The sequence below is a fragment of the Oncorhynchus tshawytscha genome, linkage group LG01 (assembly GCF_018296145.1).
Source record: "Oncorhynchus tshawytscha isolate Ot180627B linkage group LG01, Otsh_v2.0, whole genome shotgun sequence".
NCBI lineage: Eukaryota > Metazoa > Chordata > Actinopteri > Salmoniformes > Salmonidae > Oncorhynchus > Oncorhynchus tshawytscha.
In genome coordinates this window covers 8357896-8381379 of record NC_056429.1, presented here as the reverse complement: position 1 = coordinate 8381379, position 23484 = coordinate 8357896, and the positions used below count along the sequence as shown (strand labels likewise).

General features: G+C 41.2%; 1 protein-coding gene and 1 long non-coding RNA gene across 5 annotated transcripts in view; both read right to left on the bottom strand.

Annotated features, from left to right (window-relative positions):
* Positions 1-9920: 9920 nt before the first annotated feature.
* Positions 9921-11944, bottom strand: LOC121846909. The gene is made up of 2 exons (XR_006083908.1): positions 11428-11944; positions 9921-11393 (listed from the first exon to the last, which is right to left on the bottom strand). It is a non-coding gene; the product is annotated as an uncharacterized LOC121846909 (long non-coding RNA).
* A 112-nt stretch (positions 11945-12056) lies between these two features.
* LOC112258161 (GRAM domain-containing protein 2A-like) overlaps positions 12057-23484 on the bottom strand; it is a 68983-nt gene continuing 57555 nt past the window's right edge. For 3 of the 4 annotated variants that reach the window (XM_042325641.1, XM_042325572.1, XM_042325552.1), the window contains 5 exons: positions 20359-20421; positions 16073-16241; positions 15059-15152; positions 14222-14329; positions 12057-13581 (listed from right to left, as the gene is read on the bottom strand). In XM_042325641.1, the coding sequence (XP_042181575.1) occupies positions 13536-13581; positions 14222-14329; positions 15059-15152; positions 16073-16241; positions 20359-20421 (480 nt within the window). In that variant the 3' untranslated portion in view covers positions 12057-13535. Of the gene's footprint in view, positions 13705-14221; positions 14330-15058; positions 15153-16072; positions 16242-20358; positions 20422-23484 lie in introns of all 4 variants that reach the window. The other variant, XM_042325601.1, reaches the window with a different exon arrangement.

Sequence of the window (23484 nt, the reverse complement as noted above, 5' to 3'; positions counted from 1 at the left end):
ACTGTCTTGGTGTGTTTGGACCATGAAAGATCCTTAGTGAAGTGGATATTGAGGAACTTGAAGTTCTCGACCCGCTCCATTGCAGCTTCATTGATGTGAATGGGGGCGCGCTCGGCCCTCCTTTTCCTGTAGTCAATGATCAGCTAATTTGTTTTGATCACGTTGAGGAAAAGGTTATTGTCCTGGCAGTCTCTGACCTCCTCCCTACAGGCTGTCTCATTGTTGTTGGTGATCAGGCCTACCACAGTCGTGTCATCAGCAAACTTAGTGATGATGTTGTAGTCGTGCACAGCCACGCAGTCATGGGTGAACAGTGAGTACAGGAGGGGACTAAGCATGCACCCCAGAGGGGCCCCCGTATTTCAGGGTCAGCGTGGTGGATGTGTTGTTTCCTACCTTCACCACCTGGAGGGCGACCCGTCAGGAAGTTGAGGAGTCCCACATTCATTCACTTATCTAATGGAAAAAACACATTTGCTGCAGCTACAGTCAACGGCCAAACGCATGTACTCATGTGTTACACATAACATCCACACATCAGAGGAATTCCTTAGTGCCAGTATGCCAGTGTATTTGCAGTATTCCTTAGTGTCAGTGTGTTTGCAGTATTCCTTAGTGCCAGTGTGTTTGCAGTATTCCTTAGTGCCAGTATGCCAGTGGCTTTGCAGTATTCCTTAGTGCCAGTGTGTTTGCAGTATTCCTTAGTGCCAGTGTCTTTGCAGTATTCCTTAGTGTCAGTGTGTTTGCAGTATTCCTTAGTGCCAGTATGCCAGTGTCTTTGCAGTATTCCTTAGTGCCAGTGTATTTGCAGTATTCCTTGGTGTCAGTGTGTTTGCATTATTCCTTAGTGCCAGTTAGTTTGCAGTATTCTTTAGTGCCAGTATCTTTGTAGTATTCCTTAGTGCCAGTGTTTGTAGTATTCCTTAGTGCCAGTGTGTTTGTAGTATTCCTTAGTGCCAGTGTATTTGCAGTATTCCTTAGTGCCAGTAAGCCAGTGTATTTGCAGTATTCCTTATTGCCAGTTAGTTTGCAGTATTCTTTAGTGCCAGTATCTTTGTAGTATTCCTTAGTGCCAGTGTTTGTAGTATTCCTTAGTGCCAGTGTGTTTGTAGTATTCCTTAGTGCCAGTGTATTTGCAGTATTCCTTAGTGCCAGGATTGTATTGCATTTGATATGTTTAGTAAAGAACCATGACATTGTAAAGAAAGGAAATACTAGGCTGTGTGTGTCCATTGCACTTGTGCCAATCGACTCAATAACATTATCAGCGCGGTATATATTCCATGGAGCCCCCCTGCTGGCCTCGTGGTCTTTACACTGATGGTGGACTGGCTTATCTGGGAATAGTTTACCAGCAGGCTACTTTTAAGTAGAAAATCCTCCATTATACAACCCTTCACTCTAAATTAGTTCAAGTGCCCCTATGATACTGATCCTAGACCAGATTTACTTTGAGGCCAGCTTACAGGGGGATAAGGAAATGTGGAACTCATGCTGCGTTCTGAACTGATGCTGACACTGAGGAAAAGTAAGGAGGCTGTAAACCAACAATAAAACTGAACCTGTCGCCCACGATTTGGGTTACTTCTTTAGTTCACAGGTAGATATTTGTTTTTCTTTCAGAAATGAATCTTAACTCGAGATACTGATGTGTGGGCCTACCTGTCAGACATTCATATAAATGGTTCCTAGATGTCAAACAATTCAAGCTACTTGGTTCATTCTGGTGCAGTGTTTCTGCACTGCTTGTTGTAACAGGAAGAAAAGACAGAGACAATGTAATTTCATTTGTCATACGCTGTCTCGCTCACCACTGCCTCATCTCTTACAGACAGACTGAGCCGAGGAAAGGTCCCTGGAAGAATATTCCAGAGACTGACGGGGACGTTTTAGAGACTGACAGGACTCCAGCAAGTGCTAGAGACTGACGAGATTCCAGGGAGTGCTAGGGACTGACGGGATTCCAGGGAGTGCTAGAGACTGACGGGATTCCAGGGAGTGCTAGAGACTGACGGGATTCCAGGGAGTGCTAGAGACCGACGGGATTCCAGGGAGTGCTAGAGACTGACGGGATTCCAGGGAGTGCTAGGGACTGACGGGATTCCAGGGAGTGCTAGAGACTGACGGGATTCCAGGGAGTGTTAGAGACTGACGAGATTCCAGGGAGTGCTAGAGACTGACGGGATTCCAGGGAGTGCTAGAGACTGACGGGATTCCAGGGAGTGTTAGAGACTGACGAGATTCCAGGGAGTGCTAGAGACTGACGGGATTCCAGGGAGTGCTAGAGACTGACGGGATTCCAGGGAGTGCTAGAGACTGACGGGATTCCAGGGAGTGTTAGAGACTGACGGGATTCCAGGGAGTGTTAGAGACTGACGAGATTCCAGGGAGTGCTAGAGACTGACGGGATTCCGCTGAGTGTTAGAGACTGACGGGATTCCAGGGAGTGTTAGAGACTGACAGGATTCCAGGGAGTGCTAGAGACTGACGGGATTCCGGGGAGTGCTAGAGACTGACGGGATTCCAGGGAGTGTTAGAGACTGACAGGATTCCAGGGAGTGCTAGAGACTGACGGGATTCCGGGGGAGTGCTAGAGACTGACAGGATTCCAGGGAGTGTTAGAGACTGACTGGATTCCGGGGGAGTGCTAGAGACTGACGGAATTCCAGGGAGTGCTAGAGACTGACAGGATTCCGGGGAGTGTTAGAGACTGACAGGACTCCAGGCAAGTGGTAGAAGCGGATACAAGACTTCCATCTACTCAGCCAGCAGATTTGCCATCTCCGAGCCTCTCACTCCGAGCCTCTCACCTCTATCCATTGGCCCTGGCTACAGCCAGATACCACTATATTGGTCAACACAAACACAAACCCGGATCTCAGTTCAGTTATTGTCTCAATAGATACAGTTAACACACAGACAAGGTTGTACTTCCATATGTGGACCCTGGCTCTACAGCACATTACACCCAAGGGCCACATTGGCTGCAGCACACATTGTATTTTCCTACGCTTCACTGTTTGCTTGGGCAGCGGTTTTGGAGCATATTTGGCCCCAACGGTATTCAGCCCTGGGTCTGGACTGTGAATAGTGGTCAGTGTCTAGTATTTTGGTCAAGTCTTATATAGAGTGGAAAAAGGAGGTTGAACACAAACAGATCCATCCAGGCATCTATCCTCCACCCCTGGATGGGTAGATGCCCTCCGCTTGCTCTGCTCTCCCCCGAACGCTCTCCCTGGGGAGAAGTTCATAAAGACTGTCCACTGAGCCCCAGCAGCCATCAGACAGGAATGTCCCAGTCAGACTCCCTCCCAGTGCACAACAACTGGAGAGGAGGGAGGGAGGGGTGCGGAACCCTACCCTGTCCCAATCACCGCTCACACACAGCCCCAGCCTCTTACACTTTGTCATACACACATATTCTCACGCAAGCATGCATGTATACACACACACTTTAACAGTCAGTTGGATCCAGATGGGGAATAGCATGTTGATCATTAGACTAGCTACCCTCTGGGACTGCTCTTAGGCCTACCAGGAGTTCCTACCAGGGGTTCCTCTGGGACTGATCTTAGGCCTACCAGGGGTTCCTACCAGGGGTTCCTCTGGGACTGATCTAAGGCCTACCAGGGGTTCATATCAGGGGTTCCTCTGGGACTGATCTAAGGCCTACCAGGGGTTCATATCAGTGGTCCCTACCAGGGGTTCCTCTGGGACTGATCTAAGGCCTACCAGGGGTTCCTCTGGGACTGATCTAAGGCCTACAAGGGGTTCATATCAGGGGTTCCTACCAAGGGGTTCCTCTGGGACTGATCTAAGGCCTACCAGGGATTCCTACCAGGGGTTCCTACCAGGGGTTCCTCTGGGACTGATCTAAGGCCTACCAGGGGTTCCTACCAGGGGTTCCTACCAGGAGTTCCTACCAGGGGTTCCTACCAGAGGTTCCTACCAGGGGTTCCTACCAGGAGTTCCTACCAGGGGTTCCTACCAGGGGTTCCTACCAGGGTTCCTACCAGGAGTTCCTACCAGGGGTTCCTACCAGGAGTTTCCTACCAGGGGTTCCTACCAGGAGTTCCTACCAGGGGTTCCTATCAGGAGTTCCTACAGAAAAGCCAAGGTGGATCCAAATACCAAATCACACACAACCTTCCAGATCCTTCATAGTTGCCTCAACACACCAGCTAGTTGCCCAATCCCAAATCAACCCCGGTTTACACAGTTGCCCAATCCCAAATCGACCCCTAGATTTAACTGTGGATTTACCTCCCGACGAGAGGATATACAGTGCATTCAGAAAGTACAGAAAGTTCAGACCCCTTGACTTTTTCCACATTTTGTTACGTTACAGCCTTATGTTAAAATGAATCAAATGGTTTTTTTTCTCATCAATCTACACACAATACCCAATAATGACAAAGCAAAAACAGGTTTTTGGACATTTTTGCGAAAGGTATTCAAAGTAAAAATCTGAAATTCCTTATATACATGCACTTGAAATTGAGCTCAGGTGCATCCTGTTTCCATTGATCATCCTTGAGATGGTTCTACAACTTGATTGGAGTCCACCTGTGGAAAATTCAATTGATTGGACATGATTTGGAAAGGCACACACCTGTCTATATAAGGTCCCACAGTTGACAGTGCATTTCAGAGCAAAAACCAAGCCATGAGGTCAAAGGAAATGTCTGTAGAGCTACGAGACAGGATTGTGTCGAGGCACAGATCTGGGGAAGGGTACCAAAAAATTACTGCAGCATTGAAGGTCCAAGAACACAGTGGCCTCCACATTCTCAAATGGAAGAAGTTTGGAACCACCAAGACTCTTCCTAGACCTGGTTGCCCAGACAAACTGAGCAATCGGGGAAAAGGGCCTTGGTCAGGGAGGTGACCAAGAACCCGATGGTCCCTCTGACTGTGCCCCAGAGTTCCTCTGTGGAGATGGGAGAACCTTTCAGAAGGACAACCATCTCTGCAGCACTCCACCAATCAGGCCTTTATGGTAGAGTGGCCAGATGGAAGCCACTCCTCAGTAAAAGGCACATGACAGCCCACTTGGAGTTTGTCAAAAGGCACGAAAGACTCAGACCATGAGAAACAAGATTCTCTGGTCTGATGAAACCAATATGTAACTCTTTGGCCTGAAGGCCAAGAGTCACTTCTGGAGGAAACCTGGTACCATCCCTACGGTGAAGCATGGCGGTGGCAGCATCATGCTGTGGGGATGTCTTTCAGCGGCAGGGACTGGGAGACTACTCAGGATTAAGGGAAAGATGAACTGAGCAAAGTACAGAGATCCTTGAGGAAAACTTGCTCCAGAGTGCTCAGGACCTCAGACTGGGGTGAAGGTTCACCTTCCAACAGGACACAGCACACAGCCTAGACAACACAGGAGTGGCTTTGGGATGTCAGGATTGAGGGAAAGCCAGAGCCAGGACTTGAACCCGATTGAACCTCTCTGGATAGACCTGAAAATAGCTGTGCAGAGACGCTCACCATCCAACCTGACAGAGCTTGACAGGATCTGCAGAGAAAAATGGGAGAAACTCCCCAAATACAGGTGTGCCAAGCTTGTAGCGTCATACCCAAGAAGACTCAAGGCTGCAATCGCTGCCAAAGGTGCTTCAACAAAGTACTGAGTAAAGGGTCTGAATACTTATGTAAATGTGATATTTAAATAGAGTATTTTTTATAAATTGTCATTATGGGGTATCGTGTGTAGATTTATGAGGGGGGGGAAAAAACGATTTAATCAATTTTAGAATAAGGTTGTAACGTAACAACATTTGGAAAAAGTCAAGGGGTCTGAATACTTTCCAAATGTATTGCACGTTCATAGAAGCATCTCCTGTTCGTCTCTCCAGCGAGCTGTGTAGCTGTGGACGAGAGGCCGAGTGTGAGCTCTGGTAAAGGTCATAACCTATTCCATTCTACAGGCCAAGTCTCGGCCTATCAGGGATCCTCAACTAGATTCAGCCATGGGACGATGTTTTTTCTTGGTCAGGAGCTGGAACATAATCACAAATCATTTGTAGACTGCAAATCGACCGCAAGAAGCCCAAACAGATATAATATTTTGACTGAAACATAATAATTTCAAACCTTGCTTACTATTATTGTATACGATCATGTGTCTCTCTATTATGCGTGGGAATACTAGGGAACAGATTAAATTAAAATCACTTGGAGCTGATTTCTTGGTGTTTTTGAAAGTCTATATTATGTCCAACAATGAAAATTCTCCAAAATCCTACTTTTTTTTTTTGCACAGAAAACTTGAGGGGCCATATAAAACCATCCACTGGCCGCCAGTTAGGGAATCCTGGCCTAGGCCCTAGGGGCTATGTAGCTTCTTATCTGTCATGTTTGGATTTGTGTTACACTGTTATGTTGTCACGTCCTGACCATAGAAAGCCTGTATTGTCTATGGTAGAGTAGGTCAGGGTGTGACTAGGGGTTTTAGTCTAGTTTATTATTTCTACATGGGGTTCTGATTCCCAATTAGAGGCAGCTGGTAATTGTTGTCTCTAATTGGGGATCATACTTAAGTTGCATTTTTCCACCTGTGGGTTATGGGATATTGTTTGAGGCAGCTGGTAATCGTTGTCTCTAATTGGGGATCATACTTAAATTGCATTTTTCCACCTGAGGATTATGGGATATTGTTTGAATGTATGTGTTTTGGATTAGTGCACATAACATCTGTTAGTCACGGTTCGTTTTTAGTTCATTGTTTATTTGTTTTTGTCATTGCTAAGTTTCACTTTATTCATTAAAATGATGTGGAACTCAACATACACTGTGCCTTGGTCCGACCATCATTATTACGATCCACGTGACATATGTGGAAACTTGTTTCTTTCCAGTTGAGTTGCCGTGGTCGTGTCAGTATACAGAAACTTTAAAGAGCAACTGTTCCTTAAAAAACATCTTGTTTAGAAAACAGCATATGTGGCATTGATATGAATCAGAAATATTTATTCTACTGTCAAAATTGACTACAAAGTGTAAATAGGATAATTTTGGTCATAAAGTCAGTCTCGTCCAAAACAGAGTTTTGTGACTTGTGGTTGTGACTGTATCACAATGTAAATAAAGGTTGGGTTTGTTTCAATCCTGCCACATGCCCACAGCTGGCAGCACACAAGTAATCATCAATTCGGATTGCAGCAGCACGCCACCTGATCGTAATGCTTGTGGTAAATTTGGGTTGACTTTGGATATCCCTATGGGGATAGTTACCATCGCTAAATTAAACAATGTACATGTGTGTAACGGCAGATCTCCTCTTCGTCTGAAGGGGAGTAAAGATCGAACCAAGATGCAGCGTGGTAAGTGTCCATAACTTTAATCAAAGAAAGCACTGAAAACTTAATCAAAAATAACAAAAGAAACGTGAAGAAACGAAACCGAAACAGTATAGTGTGGCGACTGACACAGAAACAAACACCCACAAACCAACAGTGAAACCCAGGCTACCTAAGTATCATTCTCAATCAGAGACAACTAATGACACCTGCCTCTGATTGAGAACCATACTAGGCTGAAACAGAAACCAAACATAGAAAAACAAACATAGACTGCCCACCCCAACTCACGCCCTGACCATACTAAATAAAGACAAAACAAAGGAAATAAAGGTCAGAACGTGACAATGTGAGAATATATACAATATGAGACAATATGTTAAGATTCCAATACTCCAAATGTCAATGACTTATAAACAAACCTCAAACCAACTATAAATTGTAGACAGTCATATACAGATATTGAAACCATGTAATGATAAAACTTAAAGGTGTACAACATGAAGATATTGTCTAGTTTACATTGTGTCATTTAACGGTCCCTAACTAGCCCCAGAGATAGGCTATCCAAAGTCAAAGTCAAGTCACACACCAGCCAGCTGAAGCTAATTGGCAAAATAATTTGGTTAAATCTTCCCACCTGCGAACACACATACACACGCGAGACACCCACGTCAAACCACACCCCTAAACCCTGTTTAATTAAGTAATGGCCGCTAGCATTTGAACCAAATCTAAAATGAGGCCAAACCAGGAAGTGCAGTCGCCCTTTAAAACTAAGTAATGACATGTTGCACCTCTACCTTGCTACCTTTCAGATGAGCCAAGGAGGACAGATGACAACAGCAGGTCAGTGGAGAACTTGGAACAGCAGCAACCAGGGGCAAATGGCAAGGTAGAAAAACATCTCATCTCTCAATATTCTAATCTCTCAATATTCTAATCTCTCAATGTTCTAATCTCTCAATGTTCTAATCTCTCAATGTTCTAATCTCTCAATGTTCTAATCTTTCAATGTTCTAATCTCTCAATGTTCTAATCTCTCAATGTTCTAATCTCTCAATGTTCTAATCTCTCAATGTTCTAATCTCTCAATATTATAATATCTCAATGTTCTAATCTCTCAATGTTTTAATCTCTCAATGTTCTAATCTCTCAATGTTCTAATCTCTCAATATTCTAATCTCTCAATGTTCTAATCTCTCAATGTTCTAATCTCTCAATGTTCTAATCTCTCAATGTTCTAATCTCTCAATGTTCTAATCTCTCAATGTTCTAATCTCTCAATATTCATCTCAAAGTGCGCCAAATTTGTGCATTTAGCTGTTGAGATTTTTGGACCAGACCACCCTGCTGGCTTTGGGCTAAGCCTCAAAGTCTTCAAATCCTAGAAATGGCCATAAATTATAGAATAATAGCCATCTATATCAACATGATCTACTCAGCTCGAGTTTGGGTTTGTTTTTGCTGAATAATATAATAATATACTGTAATAATATAATAATTTACAGTAATAATATACTATAATAACATAATATAATAATATACTGTAATAATATAATAATTTACTGTAATAATATACTGTAATAACATTTCATAATATACTGTAATAATATAATATACTGTAATAATATAATAATATACTATAATAACATAATATAATAATATACTGTAATAATATAATAATTTACTGTAATAATATACTGTAATAACATTTCATAATATACTGTAATAATATAATATACTGTAATAATATAATAATATACTGCAATAACATAATATAATAATATACTGTAATAATGTAATATAATAATTTATTGTATATAATAATATGATGTAATAATATATCATCATTTACTGTAATAATATAATATATTTTAATAATATAACATACTGTAATATTGTAATATAATAATTTACTGTAGTTATATATTAATATAATGTAATAATAAATAATATATGTAATTATATAATAATATACTGTAATAATATAATAATATACTGTAATAATATAATAACATACTGTAATAATATAATAACATACTGTAATTATATAATCATATACTGTAATAATATAACAATATGCTGTAATAATATAATCATATATATACATCCACAGAAGATAGGGATTATATTTCCATTCAGTATGCAATGTTTTGTAACTAATAGCGAAACCTCTGCTATGTTTCTAAACTTGTATAGCTAATGAGATATAAATAGGATGTATTTGTATTCCATCTGATTGTATGGGACCTTAACACCATATGCTCTACACAGCTCACGGAACACGGCCTGTCTGCCTTTCCCTCATAGAAATATCAGCTTTTCGGCAGACTTTCTCTCATCCATAATGTATTTTTCTGAGCAATACAAACAGATGTGTGCAATACTACGATATGAACTCTGTTTAAGTAGTAGTCATGTTTTGTAAGTACTTATTAGGACACAGTGTGCATAAATAAATACAGTGAGGGAAAATAGTATTTGATCCCCTGCTGATTTTGTACGTTTGCCCAGTGACAAAGAAATGATCAGTCTATAATTTTAATGGTAGGTTTATTTGAACAGTGAGAGACAGAATAACAACAAGAATCAAAGATAAACGCACGTCAAAAATGTTATAAATAGATTTAATTGATCCCTCATTTTAATGAGGCAAATAAGTATTTATTTGTTAAGTCAATATTTATAGTACACACCTCCTCATGGAATATTATAATATTTATAGTACATCTCCTCCTCATGGAACATTATAATATTTATAGTACACCTCCTCATGGAATATTATAATATTTATAGTACACCTCCTCCTCATGGAATATTATAATATTTATAGTACACACCTCCTCCTCATGGAATATTATAATATTTATAGTACACACCTCCTCCTCATGGAATATTATAATATTTATAGTACACCTCCTCATGGAATATTATAATATTTATAGTACACACCTCCTCCTCATGGAATATTATAATATTTATAGTACACACCTCCTCCTCATGGAATATTATACCTTCTCCTCATGGAACATTATAATATTTATAGTACACACCTCCTCGTGGAATATTATAATATTTATAGTACACCTCCTCATGGAATATTATAATATTTATAGTACACCTCCTCCTCATGGAATATTATAATATTTATAGTACACACCTCCTCCTCATGGAATATTATAATATTTATAGTACACCTCATGGAATATTATAATATTTATAGTACACCTCCTCATGGAATATTATAATATTTATAGTACACCTCCTCCTCATGGAATATTATAATATTTATAGTACACACCTCCTCCTCATGGAATATTATAATATTTATAGTACACACCTCCTCCTCATGGAATATTATAATATTTATAGTACACCTCCTCCTCATGAAATAGAATATCATAATATTTATAGTACACACCTCCTCATGGAATATTATAATATTTATAGTACACACCTCCTCCTCATGGAATATCATAATATTTATAGTACACCTCCTCCTCATGGAATATTATAATATTTATAGTACACACCTCCTCATGGAACATTATAATATTTATAGTACACACCTCCTCATGGAATATTATAATATTTATAGTACACCTCCTCATGGAATATTATAATATTTATAGTACACACCTCCTCCTCATGGAATATTATAATATTTATAGTACACCTCCTCCTCATGGAATATTATAATATTTATAGTACACACCTCCTCATGGAACATTATAATATTTATAGTACACACCTCCTCATGGAATATTATAATATTTATAGTACACCTCCTCATGGAACATTATAATATTTATAGTACACACCTCCTCGTGGAATATTATAATATTTATAGTACACCTCCTCCTCATGGAATATAATATTTATAGTACATACCTCCTCCACATGGAATATCATAATATTTATAGTACACCTCCTCCTCATGAAATAGAATATTATAATATTTATAGTACACGCCTCCTCATGGAATATCATAATATTTATAGTACACACCTCCTCCTCATGGAATATTATAATATTTATAGTACACACCTCCTCCTCATGGAATATTATAATATTTATAGTACACACCTCCTCGTGGAGTATTATAATATTTATAGTACACCTCCTCCTCATGGAATATCATAATATTTATAGTACACACCTCCTCATGGAATATTCTAATATTTATAGTACACACCTCCTCCTCATGGAATATTATAATATTTATAGTACACACCTCCTCCTCATGGAATATTATAATATTTATAGTACACCTCCTCATGGAATATTATAATATTTATAGTACACCTCCTCCTCATGAAATATTATATTTATAGTACACGCCTCCTCCTCATGGAATATCATAATATTTATAGTACACCTCCTCCTCGTGAAATAGAATATTAGAATATTTATAGTACACATCTCCTCGTCATGAAATATAATATTATAATATTTATAGTACACATCTCCTCCTCATGGAACATTAAGGGCAAGTTGACAGCAACCTAATTCATTGTCAACCTGAGTCTCTCTTTCTCTGTCTGTCTCCCCTCTCTCTCTGTCTCTCACTCTGTGTCTCTCACTGTCTCTCCGCTCTGTCTCTCTCTCTCTCTTTGTCTTTCTCTCCTCTCTCTCTCACTCTGTGTCTCTCACTGTCTCCTCTCTGTCTCTGTCTTTCTCTCCTCTCTGTCTCTCTCTCTGTCTTTCTCTCCTCTCTGTCTCTCTCTCCTCTCTGTCTCTTTCTCCTCTCTGTCTCTCTCTCTGTCTCTGTCTTTCTCTCCTCTCTGTCTCTCTCTCCTCTCTGTCTCTCTCTCTGTCTCTGTCTTTCTCTCCTCTCTGTCTCTCTCTCTGTCTTTCTCTCCTCTCTCAATACTTTCACCACTTTCTCTCCGTTCACGTCCAAAGTTCCACTCCATCCAACACAGATTCACAGACAATGGCTTTACAATTCTGTCAATATCTATTATTACATGACATGGAGAAGCTACCGACTACCTTGAGACAGTCCTAGCCACTTGTTAAGTCACACAAACAATGGTTAATACACTCAAACACACACACATACAACACGCACGCACACACATACACACACACACACTTTCACAACCTCACCTGACACACACAGTAGCATGTTTTCAGTTGGCATGACAAGACTCGAGCACAGCATCTTCAAATTCTGACAGAAATGTTAAACCTCTGATAATAGTGTCCATTGAAATAGTTTCTATTTTTCCTTAGTATTACAGGAACGGTTATGTCTCGGTGACCATGCACAGTAAACATTGCAATGTGGGCTACGGTTGGAAATGGTTGACCAGGTCAGGTTGAGTTCCTGATCGGACTGCCTTCTTATATTCAATCTTTATTCAGTCTCTCTCGTAGCAACTCTCCTACTGGGTGCAGTCTATTCCTGTTGAAAAAGGCCCTGTGTGTCTGACAACAGGCTCTGTGTGTCTGACAACAGGCTCTGTGTGTCTGACAACAGGCTCTGTGTGTCTGACAACAGGCTCCGTGTGTCTGACAACAGGCTCCGTGTGTCTGACAACAGGCTCCGTGTGTCTGACAACAGGCACCGTGTGTCTGACAACAGGCTCCGTGTGTCTGACAACAGGCTCCGTGTGTCTGACAACAGGGCTCCGTGTGTCTGACAACAGGCACCGTGTGTCTGACAACAGGCACCGTGTGTCTGACAACAGGCACCGTGTGTCTGACAACAGGCACCGTGTGTCTGACAACAGGCACCGTGTGTCTGACAACAGGCTCCGTGTGTCTGACAACAGGCTCCGTGTGTCTGACAACAGGCTCCGTGTGTCTGACAACAGGCTCTGTGTGTCTGACAACAGGCTCCGTGTGTCTGACAACAGGCTCCGTGTGTCTGACAACAGGCTCCGTGTGTCTGACAACAGGCTCCGTGTGTCTGACAACAGGCTCTGTCTCTAAAATCCTGGATACAGAAGTGTCTGATCAGTTGACTGGTATTGTAAAATTCCTTGTCAGAATCCGAGTAAAACAAGGACATTGAGGTCAAAGGTCAGCTGAACTCCGTTGGCTCTGTCCCATTGACACCTACTCTGTAGTCATCTACTTCCAATCCTCCTCCATCCATTCCAGTCTTTTGTCTGCAGTCCATAGTCTTTCTAGGGAACGACAAGAGGATTCTTGTCTCTCTGGCACCCCCTATTGGACGGTCTATTTAACTGCAGTTTTGGCTTCAGGTCTTGGATTTTCTCAAGTCATTGTCTTTTCATTGAACCAGCAGGGCACTTCTCCACACCTACAGGGTGGGACAGAGTGAACAGGTAAACAAACAGAGTCTCTGTTTGCCCAATTGCCAGGAGAACCTCCGTGACTGACAGACCATCTGTCCAATGTTGATGCAGCATGCAGCAAGTGTTACCTGGGAAGAGACAAACATGCACGTTGGCAAAGAAACAGCAATATCTTCTCTTGGAGTGGGGAAGCAATGTTTTATCTAATAAAATATGACACCAAACATTCAGCCCTGTGTTGAGATGGGAAATTAGCTAAAAGCATCCAGCCCTGTGTTGAGATGGGAAATTAGCTAAAAGCATCCAGCCCTGTGTTGAGATGGGAAATTAGCTAAAAGCATCCAGCCCTGTGTTGAGATGGGAAATTAGCTAAAAGCATCCAGCCCTGTGTTGAGATGGGAAATTAGCTAAAAGCATCCAGCCCTGTGTTGAGATGGGAAATTAGCTAAAAGCATCCAGCCCTGTGTTGAGATGGGAAATTAGCTCAAAGGAACTGGGAGAGAAAGGTGACATTCATGGGTCAAAAATGAGAAGTGTGTATATGTATGAGAGATTGAAGATGTACACTTACCTCTCTCTGTGTGTGTGTGTGTGTGTGTGTGTGTGTGTGTGTGTGTGTGTGTGTGTGTGTGTGTGTGTCCTCACCTCTCTCTCATGGGCATTGTGGGATGTGTGTTGAGGAAGGACAGCTGCTGCTCTAGACAACACACACGGAAGGCCAGGTAGCAGGAGGACATGACGAGCAGGACGATACTGAAGGAGACAGACACACGCCGCACAATGACCACATTGTTTACCACAGGGGTTCTCAAAGTGGGGTCAGTGGAGGTACTTCAAAATATATGATATATACAATATATGTTCTTAAGCGTGGCCAACATGGGCCTGGGAGGGTCACAGGGGTATTGGTATCCACAGTAGACCTACACTCCACCAATGATCCATTTCTCAACTCATAAGTTGATATGTAATAGGTAAGTGTAATATGAACGTGCAATAATAACTACAACCAGCAGGTGGCGGTATGACAGTAAGTGTATAATACAATGAGAGATGCCTTAGCCCAGTGTTTTCCAAACTCTGTCTCGGGGACCCTAAGTGTTGCACGTTTAGTTTTTGTTGCCCAAACACTACACAGCTGATTCAAATAACAAACGAATCATTAGTGGGGCGGCAGGGTAGCCTAGTGTTTAGAGTGTTGGAATAGTAACCGGAAGGTTACACGTTCAAATCCCTGAGCGGACAAGGTAAAAATCTGTCTTTCTGCCCCTGAACAGGCAGTTAACCCACTGTTCCTAGGCCGTCATTGAAGATTTTTGTTCTTAACTGACTTGCCGAGTTAAATAAAGGTAAAAAAGAAATAAAACGTTGATTATTTGAATCAGCCGTGTCTTTCTTGGGGTCACCAGGAGTGAGTTTGGGGAAACGCTGCAGCATTCCACCAGAGTACAAACAGGTCAGGTTAGTCCGTCCAGTACTCACAGCAGGATGAAGAACTTGAGCAGTTGGTACTCCATGTGGCCCAGTTCTGGTACTGGCTCTGTCAGGAGGATCTTCCCTGTCTCCAGACTCCGCTCTGCACACAACACATGTTATAGGGTGAAGCAAAATGCTTGTGTTACTGTCTCCTAACACTAACAAAAAAACATAAAATCAACAAATCTAAAAATGCCAGAATGAATCCAATGAACAACACAAATAACACTGTATCGATATCCCGAATCCAATCCCAAATAACACTGTATCAATAACCCAAATAACACTGTATCAATAACCCAAATAACACTGTATCAATAACCCAAATAACACTGTATCAATAACCCAAATAACACTGTATCAATAACCCAAATCCAATCCCAAATAACACTGTATCAATAACCCAAATCCAATCCCAAATAACACTGTATCAAGGTAGGTAGGGGATGTCCACTGATCTTACCCTTTAATGTCAGTGGAACCTCCGTAGGTAGGTAGGGGATGTCCACTGATCTTACCCTTTAATGTCAGGGGAACCTCCGTAGGTAGGTAGGGGATGTCCACTGATCTTACCCTTTAATGTCAGGGGAACCTCCGTAGGTAGGTAGGGGATGTCCACTGATCTTACCCTTTAATGTCAGTGGAACCTCCGTAGGTAGGTAGGGGATGTCCACTGATCTTACCCTTTAATGTCAGGGGAACCTCCGTAGGTAGGTAGGGGATGTCCACTGATCTTACCCTTTAATGTCAGGGGAACCTCCGTAGGTAGGTAGGGGGTGTCCACTGATCTTACCCTTTAATGTCAGTGGAACCTCCGTAGGTAGGTAGGGGATGTCCACTGATCTTACCCTTTAATGTCAGGGAACCTCCGAACCTCCGTAGGTAGGTAGGGGATGTCCACTGATCTTACCCTTTAATGTCAGGGGAACCTCCGTAGGTAGGTAGGGGATGTCCACTGATCTTACCCTTTAATGTCAGGGGAACCTCCGTAGGTAGGTAGGGGATGTCCACTGATCTTACCCTTTAATGTCAGTGGAACCTCCGTAGGTAGGTAGGGGATGTCCACTGCACGCCGACTGCTGGTGGAGTTACCAAGGAGATCCGGGAGAGACGAGGACACGGACGGAATGGACGGCTTCCTCCTCCACTTCAACACCGGAGGGAAGTCATTGACCACGGGGAACTCATCCTGAATGAGGAGAGGAGGAGAAAGGAGAAGAGGGGAGAGCTTAAGGAGGAGAGGAAATTAAGTTGGCTGAAGAGGAAAGGTAAGGTAACTTTAAGAAAGTTGGGGAAGCTACACTGAAATCATAGTTTACCAAACTACCATTTACTTTTTCACTAGAAGAAATTAAGCTACACAAAATCTACCCTCAAGAAAAATAGTTCACCACATCCAAACTACTTAGTGAAAAAAAACATCACTCTGTGGTCAGGTGTTAACAGAATGTGAAATATAGCCTATTAAACACAAAAACTATGTTTCAAGTCAGAATTAGGAATGTCTGATGCAAAAAAGAAATATTTCTATATTTTGGTAAAACCAAACAGTAGTTAGCTACATCGCTACATGGGAAAACAGTAGTGTGTAGTTCCAATAGTTAGCTACATGGTAAAACAGTAGTGTGTAGTTCCAGTAGTTAGCTACACTGCTACCTGGTAAAACAGTAGTGTGTAGTTCCAGTCGTTAGCTACACCGCTACATGGTAAAACAGTAGTGTGTAGTTACAGTAGTTAGCTACACCGCTACATGGTAAAACAGTAGTGTATAGTTCCAGTAGTTAGCTACATGGTAAACAATAGTGTGTAGTTCCAGTAGTTAGCTACATGGTAAAACAGTAGTGTGTAGTTCCAGTAGTTAGCTGCACCGCTACATGGTAAAACAGTAGTGTGTAGTTCCAGTAGTTAGCTACACCACTACATGGTAAAACAATAGTGTGTAGTTAGCTACACCGCTACATGGTAAAACAGTAGTGTGTAGTTCCAGTAGTTAGCTACACCACTACATGGTAAAACAATAGTGTGTAGTTCCAGTAGTTAGCTACACCACTACATGGTAAAACAGTAGTGTGTAGTTCCAGTAGTTAGCTGCACCGCTACATGGTAAAACAGTAGTGTGTAGTTCCAGTAGTTAGCTGCACCGCTACATGGTAAAACAGTAGTGTGTAGTTCCAGTAGTTAGCTACACCACTACATGGTAAAACAGTAGTGTGTAGTTCCAGTAGTTAGCTACATGGTAAACAGTAGTGTGTAGTTCCAGTAGTTAGCTACATGGTAAAACAGTAGTGTGTAGTTACAGTAGTTAGCTACACCGCTACATGGTAAAACAGTAGTGTGTAGTTCCAGTAGTTAGCTACACCGCTACATGGTATAACAGTAGTGTGTAGTTAGCTACACCGCTACATGGTAAAACAGTAGTGTGTAGTTCCAGTAGTTAGCTACACCGCTACATGGTAAAACAGTAGTGTGTAGTTAGCTACACCGCTACATGGTAAAACAGTAGTGTGTAGTTCCAGCAGTTAGCTACACCGCTACATGGTAAAACAGTAGTGTGTAGTTAGCTACACCGCTACATGGTAAAACAGTAGTGTGTAGTTCCAATAGTTAGCTACATGGTAAAACAGTAGTGTGTAGTTCCAGTAGTTAGCTACACTGCTACCTGGTAAAACAGTAGTGTGTAGTTCCAGTCGTTAGCTACACCGCTACATGGTAAAACAGTAGTGTGTAGTTACAGTAGTTAGCTACACCGCTACATGGTAAAACAGTAGTGTGTAGTTCCAGTTGCTAGCTACACCGCTACATGGTAAATAAATTGAATCAAATCAAATTGTATTTGTCACATGCTTCGTATGCTTACTTATGGGTCCTTTTCCAACAATGCAGAGTTAAAGATAAGGTAAAAAAATGTAATAACTAGAATGGTGACACGAAGAATAAATACACACTGAATAACGAAACAAAATAAGGAGTAAAAATAACATGGCTATATACAGGAAGTAGAAAGTAACATGGCTATATACAGGAAGTAGAAAGTAACATGGCTATATACAGGAAGTAGAAAGTAACATGGCTATATACAGGAAGTAGAAAGTAACATGGCTATATACAGGAAGTAGAAAGTAACATGGCTATATACAGGAAGTAGAAAGTAACATGGCTATATACAGGAAGTAGAAAGTAACATGGCTATATACAGGAAGTAGAAAGTAACATGGCTATATACAGGAAGTAGAAAGTAACATGGCTATATACAGGAAGTAGAAAGTAACATGGCTATATACAGGAAGTAGAAAGTAACATGGCTATATACAGGAAGTAGAAAATAACATGGCTATACACAGGAAGTAGAAAGTAACATGGCTATACACAGGAAGTAGAAAGTAACATGGCTATATACAGGAAGTAGAAAGTAACATGGCTATATACAGGAAGTAGAAAATAACATGGCTATATACAGGAAGTAGAAAGTAACATGGCTATATACAGGAAGTAGAAAATAACATGGCTATATACAGGAAGTAGAAAGTAACATGGCTATATACAGGAAGTAGAAAGTAACATGGCTATATACAGGAAGTAGAAAATAACATGGCTATATACAGGAAGTAGAAAGTAACATGGCTATATACAGGAAGTAGAAAGTAACATGGCTATATACAGGAAGTAGAACATAACATGGCTATATACAGGGAGTATCAGTACTGAGCTGATGTGCAGCATTATGAGGTAATTGAGGTAGATATGTACATATACGTTGGGGTAAAGTGACTAGACAACAGGATAGATAATAGACAGTAACAGTAGTATACTGCAGGTAGGGGTAAAGTGACTAGACAACAGGATAGATAATAGACAGTAACAGCAGTATACTGTAGGTAGGGGTAAAGGATCGACAATGGACAGTAGCAGCAGTATACTGTAGGTAGGGGTAAAGTGACAAGACAACAGGATAGATAATAGACAGTAGCAGCTGTATACTGTAGGTAGGGGTAAAGTGACTAGACAACAGGATAGACAATAGACAGTAACAGCAGTATACTGTAGGTAGGGGTAAAGTGACTAGACAACAGGATAGATAATAGACAGTAACAGCAGTTAGACAACAGGATAGATAATAGACAGTAGCAGCAACGTATGTGGTGAGCGAGTGTGTGGCGGCAGTATGCGTGTGTGTGTGTGTGTGTGTGTTTTGGGGTGTCAGTGTATGTGTGAGTGTGTTGGGTAGAGTCCAGTGTGTTTTTAGCATAGAGTCAGTCCAAGAGATTTAGTCCAAAAAAGGGTCAATGCAGGTAGTCTGGGTAGCTATTTTGTTAACTATTTAACTAACTATGTAGCAGTCTTATAGCTTGGGGGTATCAGCTGTTCAGGGCCCTGTTGGTTCCAGACTTGGTGCATCGGTGCCGCTTGCCGTGCTGTAGCAGAGAGAACTGTCTGTGGCTTGGGTGACTGGAGTCTTTGACAATGTTTTGGGCCTTCCTCTGACACTGCCTTATATAGAGGTCCTGGATGGCCCACAATGATGTACTCGGCCATACCCACTATCCTCTGTAGCGCTTTAGTAGTATAGTAGTATAGTAGTAATATAGTAGTGTAGAGTATAGTGGTGTAGTGTAGAGTGTAGTTGAGTGCAGTTGTGCAGAGTGGAGCAGTGTAGAGTGTGGTAGAGTGTAATGGTGTAGAGTATAGTGGTGTAGTGTGGAGCATAGTAGAGTATAGTAGTGCAGAGTATAGTAGTGTAGAGTGGAGTAGTGTAGAGAAGTGCAGAGTATAGTAGTGTAGAGTATAGTAGTGTGGAGTAGAGTAGGGTAGAGTAGTGTAGACTATAGTATAGTAGTGTAGAGTAGTGTATAGTGTACACTATAGTAGTGTGGAGTAGAGTAGGGTAGAGTAGTGTAGACTATAGTATAGTAGTGTAGAGTAGTGTATAGTAGTGTAGACTATAGTAGTGTAGAGTAGTGTTGAGTAGTGTAGTGTATAGTAGTGTAGACTATAGTAGTGTGGAGTAGAGTAGGGTAGAGTAGTGTAGAGTAGTGTAGACTATAGTATAGTAGTGTATAGTGTAGACTATAGTAGTGTGGAGTAGAGTAGGGTAGAGTAGTGTAGAGTAGTGTAGACTATAGTATAGTAGTGTAGAGTAGTGTATAGTAGTGTAGACTATAGTAGCATGGAGTAGAGTAGGGTAGAGTAGTGTAGAGTAGTGTAGACTATAGTATAGTAGTGTAGAGTAGTGTATAGTAGTGTAGACTATAGTAGTGTAGTGTAGTGTATAGTAGTGTAGAGTAGTGTAGAGTAGTGGCTGGGCTTACCATAGATAGTGAGCTAGGCTCCTCCAAGTACTGCTTCAGGCTAAGGCTTTTCTTCCCATTCACCTATGGAGGAAAATAAGGTACACTGTAACTACACTTAATGTACCACCATTCAGATGGTGGTAGGCTATAGCAGTTATTAATTCAGACCCATAACCATTCAGACCCATAACCATTCAGATGGTGGTAGGCTATAGGAGTTATTAATTCAGACCCATAACCATTCAGATGGTGGTAGGCTATAGCAGTTATTAATTCAGACCCATAACCATTCAGACCCATAACCATTCAGACCCATAACCATTCAGATGGTGGTAGGCTATAGCAGTTATTAATTCAGACCCATAACCATTCAGACCCATAACCATTCAGATGGTGGTAGACTATAGCAGTTATTAATTCAGACCCATAACCATTCAGATGGTGGTAGACTATAGCAGTTATTAATTCAGACCCATAACCATTCAGATGGTGGTAGGCTATAGCAGTTATTAATTCAGACCCATAACCATTCAGACCCATAACCATTCAGATGGTGGTAGACTATAGCAGTTATTAATTCAGACCCATAACCATTCAGACCCATAACCATTCAGATGGTGGTAGGCTATAGCAGTTATTAATTCAGACCCATAACCATTCAGATGGTGGTAGGCTATAGCAGTTATTAATTCAGACCCATAACCATTCAGACCCATAACCATTCAGATGGTGGTAGGCTATAGCAGTTATTAATTCAGACCCATAACCATTCAGACCCATAACCATTCAGATGGTGGTAGGCTATAGCAGTTATTAATTCAGACCCATAACCATTCAGATGGTGGTAGACTATAGCAGTTATTAATTCAGACCCATAACCATTCAGATGGTGGTAGGCTATAGCAGTTATTAATTCAGACCCATAACCATTCAGATGGTGGTAGGCTATAACAGTTATTAATTCAGACCCATAACCATTCAGACCCATAACCATTCAGATGGTGGTAGGCTATAGCAGTTATTAATTCAGACCCATAACCATTCAGACCCATAACCATTCAGATGGTGGTAGACTATAGCAGTTATTAATTCAGACCCATAACCATTCAGACCCATGGTGGTAGGCTATAGCAGTTATTAATTCAGACCCATAACCATTCAGACCCATTTCAGATGGGTGGTAGGCTATAGCAGTTATTAATTCAGACCCATAACCATTCAGACCCATAACCATTCAGACCCATAACCATTCAGATGGTGGTAGACTATAGCAGTTATTAATTCAGACCCATAACCATTCAGACCCATAACCATTCAGATGGTGGTAGACTATAGCAGTTATTAATTCAGACCCATAACCATTCAGACCCATAGATGGTGGTAGGCCATTCAGACCCATAACCATTCAGACCCATAACCATTCAGATGGTGGTAGACTATAGCAGTTATTAATTCAGACCCATAACCATTCAGACCCATAACCATTCAGATGGTGGTAGGCTATAGCAGTTATTAATTCAGACCCATAACCATTCAGACCCATAACCATTCAGATGGTGGTAGGCTATAGCAGTTATTAATTCAGACCCATAACCATTCAGACCCATAACCATTCAGATGGTGGTAGGCTATAGCAGTTATTAATTCAGACCCATAACCATTCAGACCCATAACCATTCAGACCCATAACCATTCAGATGGTGGTAGGCTATAGGAGTTATTGATTCAGACCCATAACCATTCAGACCCATAACCATTCAGATGGTGGTAGGCTATAGCATATCAGCCGATGTAAGAAGGGCTTTATAAATACATTTGATTTATTATATTTTAAAACGTAAATCAAAGTCGCTAGCCTATACTTTATAACTTTGTAGGCCGCATGTAATCGCACCAACATCACATGTTCTCTCCCTGCTTCATCACGGTTTGAACGATGTGTGTAATTCCAGTCCAAATAATACAGTATAATACAATACAGTATATTAATACAGTTCACTCAAAAAGATCAGACTACTGGAGCGAGTTTCATTGATTTACCCAAGAGAGCATATAGCTAGCTACATCTATGGGTTTTTTACTGTATATTTTTCTGTCGTTGTGTAATGTGCAGTATCATTGCCTATTGGATAACGACACAATAACTTGGGCATTTTTTGGCCTTGGGCTCATAACATGTCTTTAATATATCAGGCTCAAGGACCAATTAAAATTGAATTTTCAGAGTGATCAAAGAGCTAATCAAATCCTGATATTTAAATGCTTTTTTTGAATGACGCTTCCGGTTTTGGCGGGAAATACCGGCTTACCGGGATAGAACATTTGTAGAATACAGGGAAAATGTTAAACCCTAGTCTGGTGGGGTAAGTGTGTGTGTGTGTCAGTGTTGTGTGTAAGTTGACTATGCAAACAATTTGGAATTTCCAACACATGAATGTTTCTTATAAAAACAAGAAGTGATACAGTCAGTCTCTCCTCAACTCTTAGCGAAGAGAGACTGGCATGAATAGTATTAATATCAGCTCTCTGATTACAATGAAGAGCAAGATGTGCTGCTCTGTTCTGGACCAGCTGCAGCTTAACTAGGTCTTTCCTTGCAGAACTGGACCACATGACTGGACAATAATCAAGATAAGATAAAACTAGAGCCTGCAGGACTTGACCATATGACTGGACAATAATCAAGAGAAGATTAAACTAGAGCCTACAGGACTGGACCACATGACTGGACAATAATCAAGAGAAGATTAAACTAGAGCCTGCAGGACTTGACCATATGACTGGACAATAATCAAGAGAAGATTAAACTAGAGCCTGCAGGACTTGACCATATGACTGGACAATAATCAAGAGAAGATAAAACTAGAGCCTACAGGACTTGACCATATGACTGGACAATAATCAAGATAAGATAAAACTAGAGCCTGCAGGACTTGCTTTGTGGAGTGTGGTGTCAAAAAAGCAGAGCATCTCTTTACTACGGACAGATCTCTCCCCATCTTTACAACCATTGAATCTATATGTTTTGACCATGAAAGTTTACAATCTAAGGTAACAATAAGTAATTCCGTCTCCCCAACTTGTTCAACAGCCACACCATTCATTACTAAGATTCAGCTGAGGTCTAGTACTTAAGGAATGATT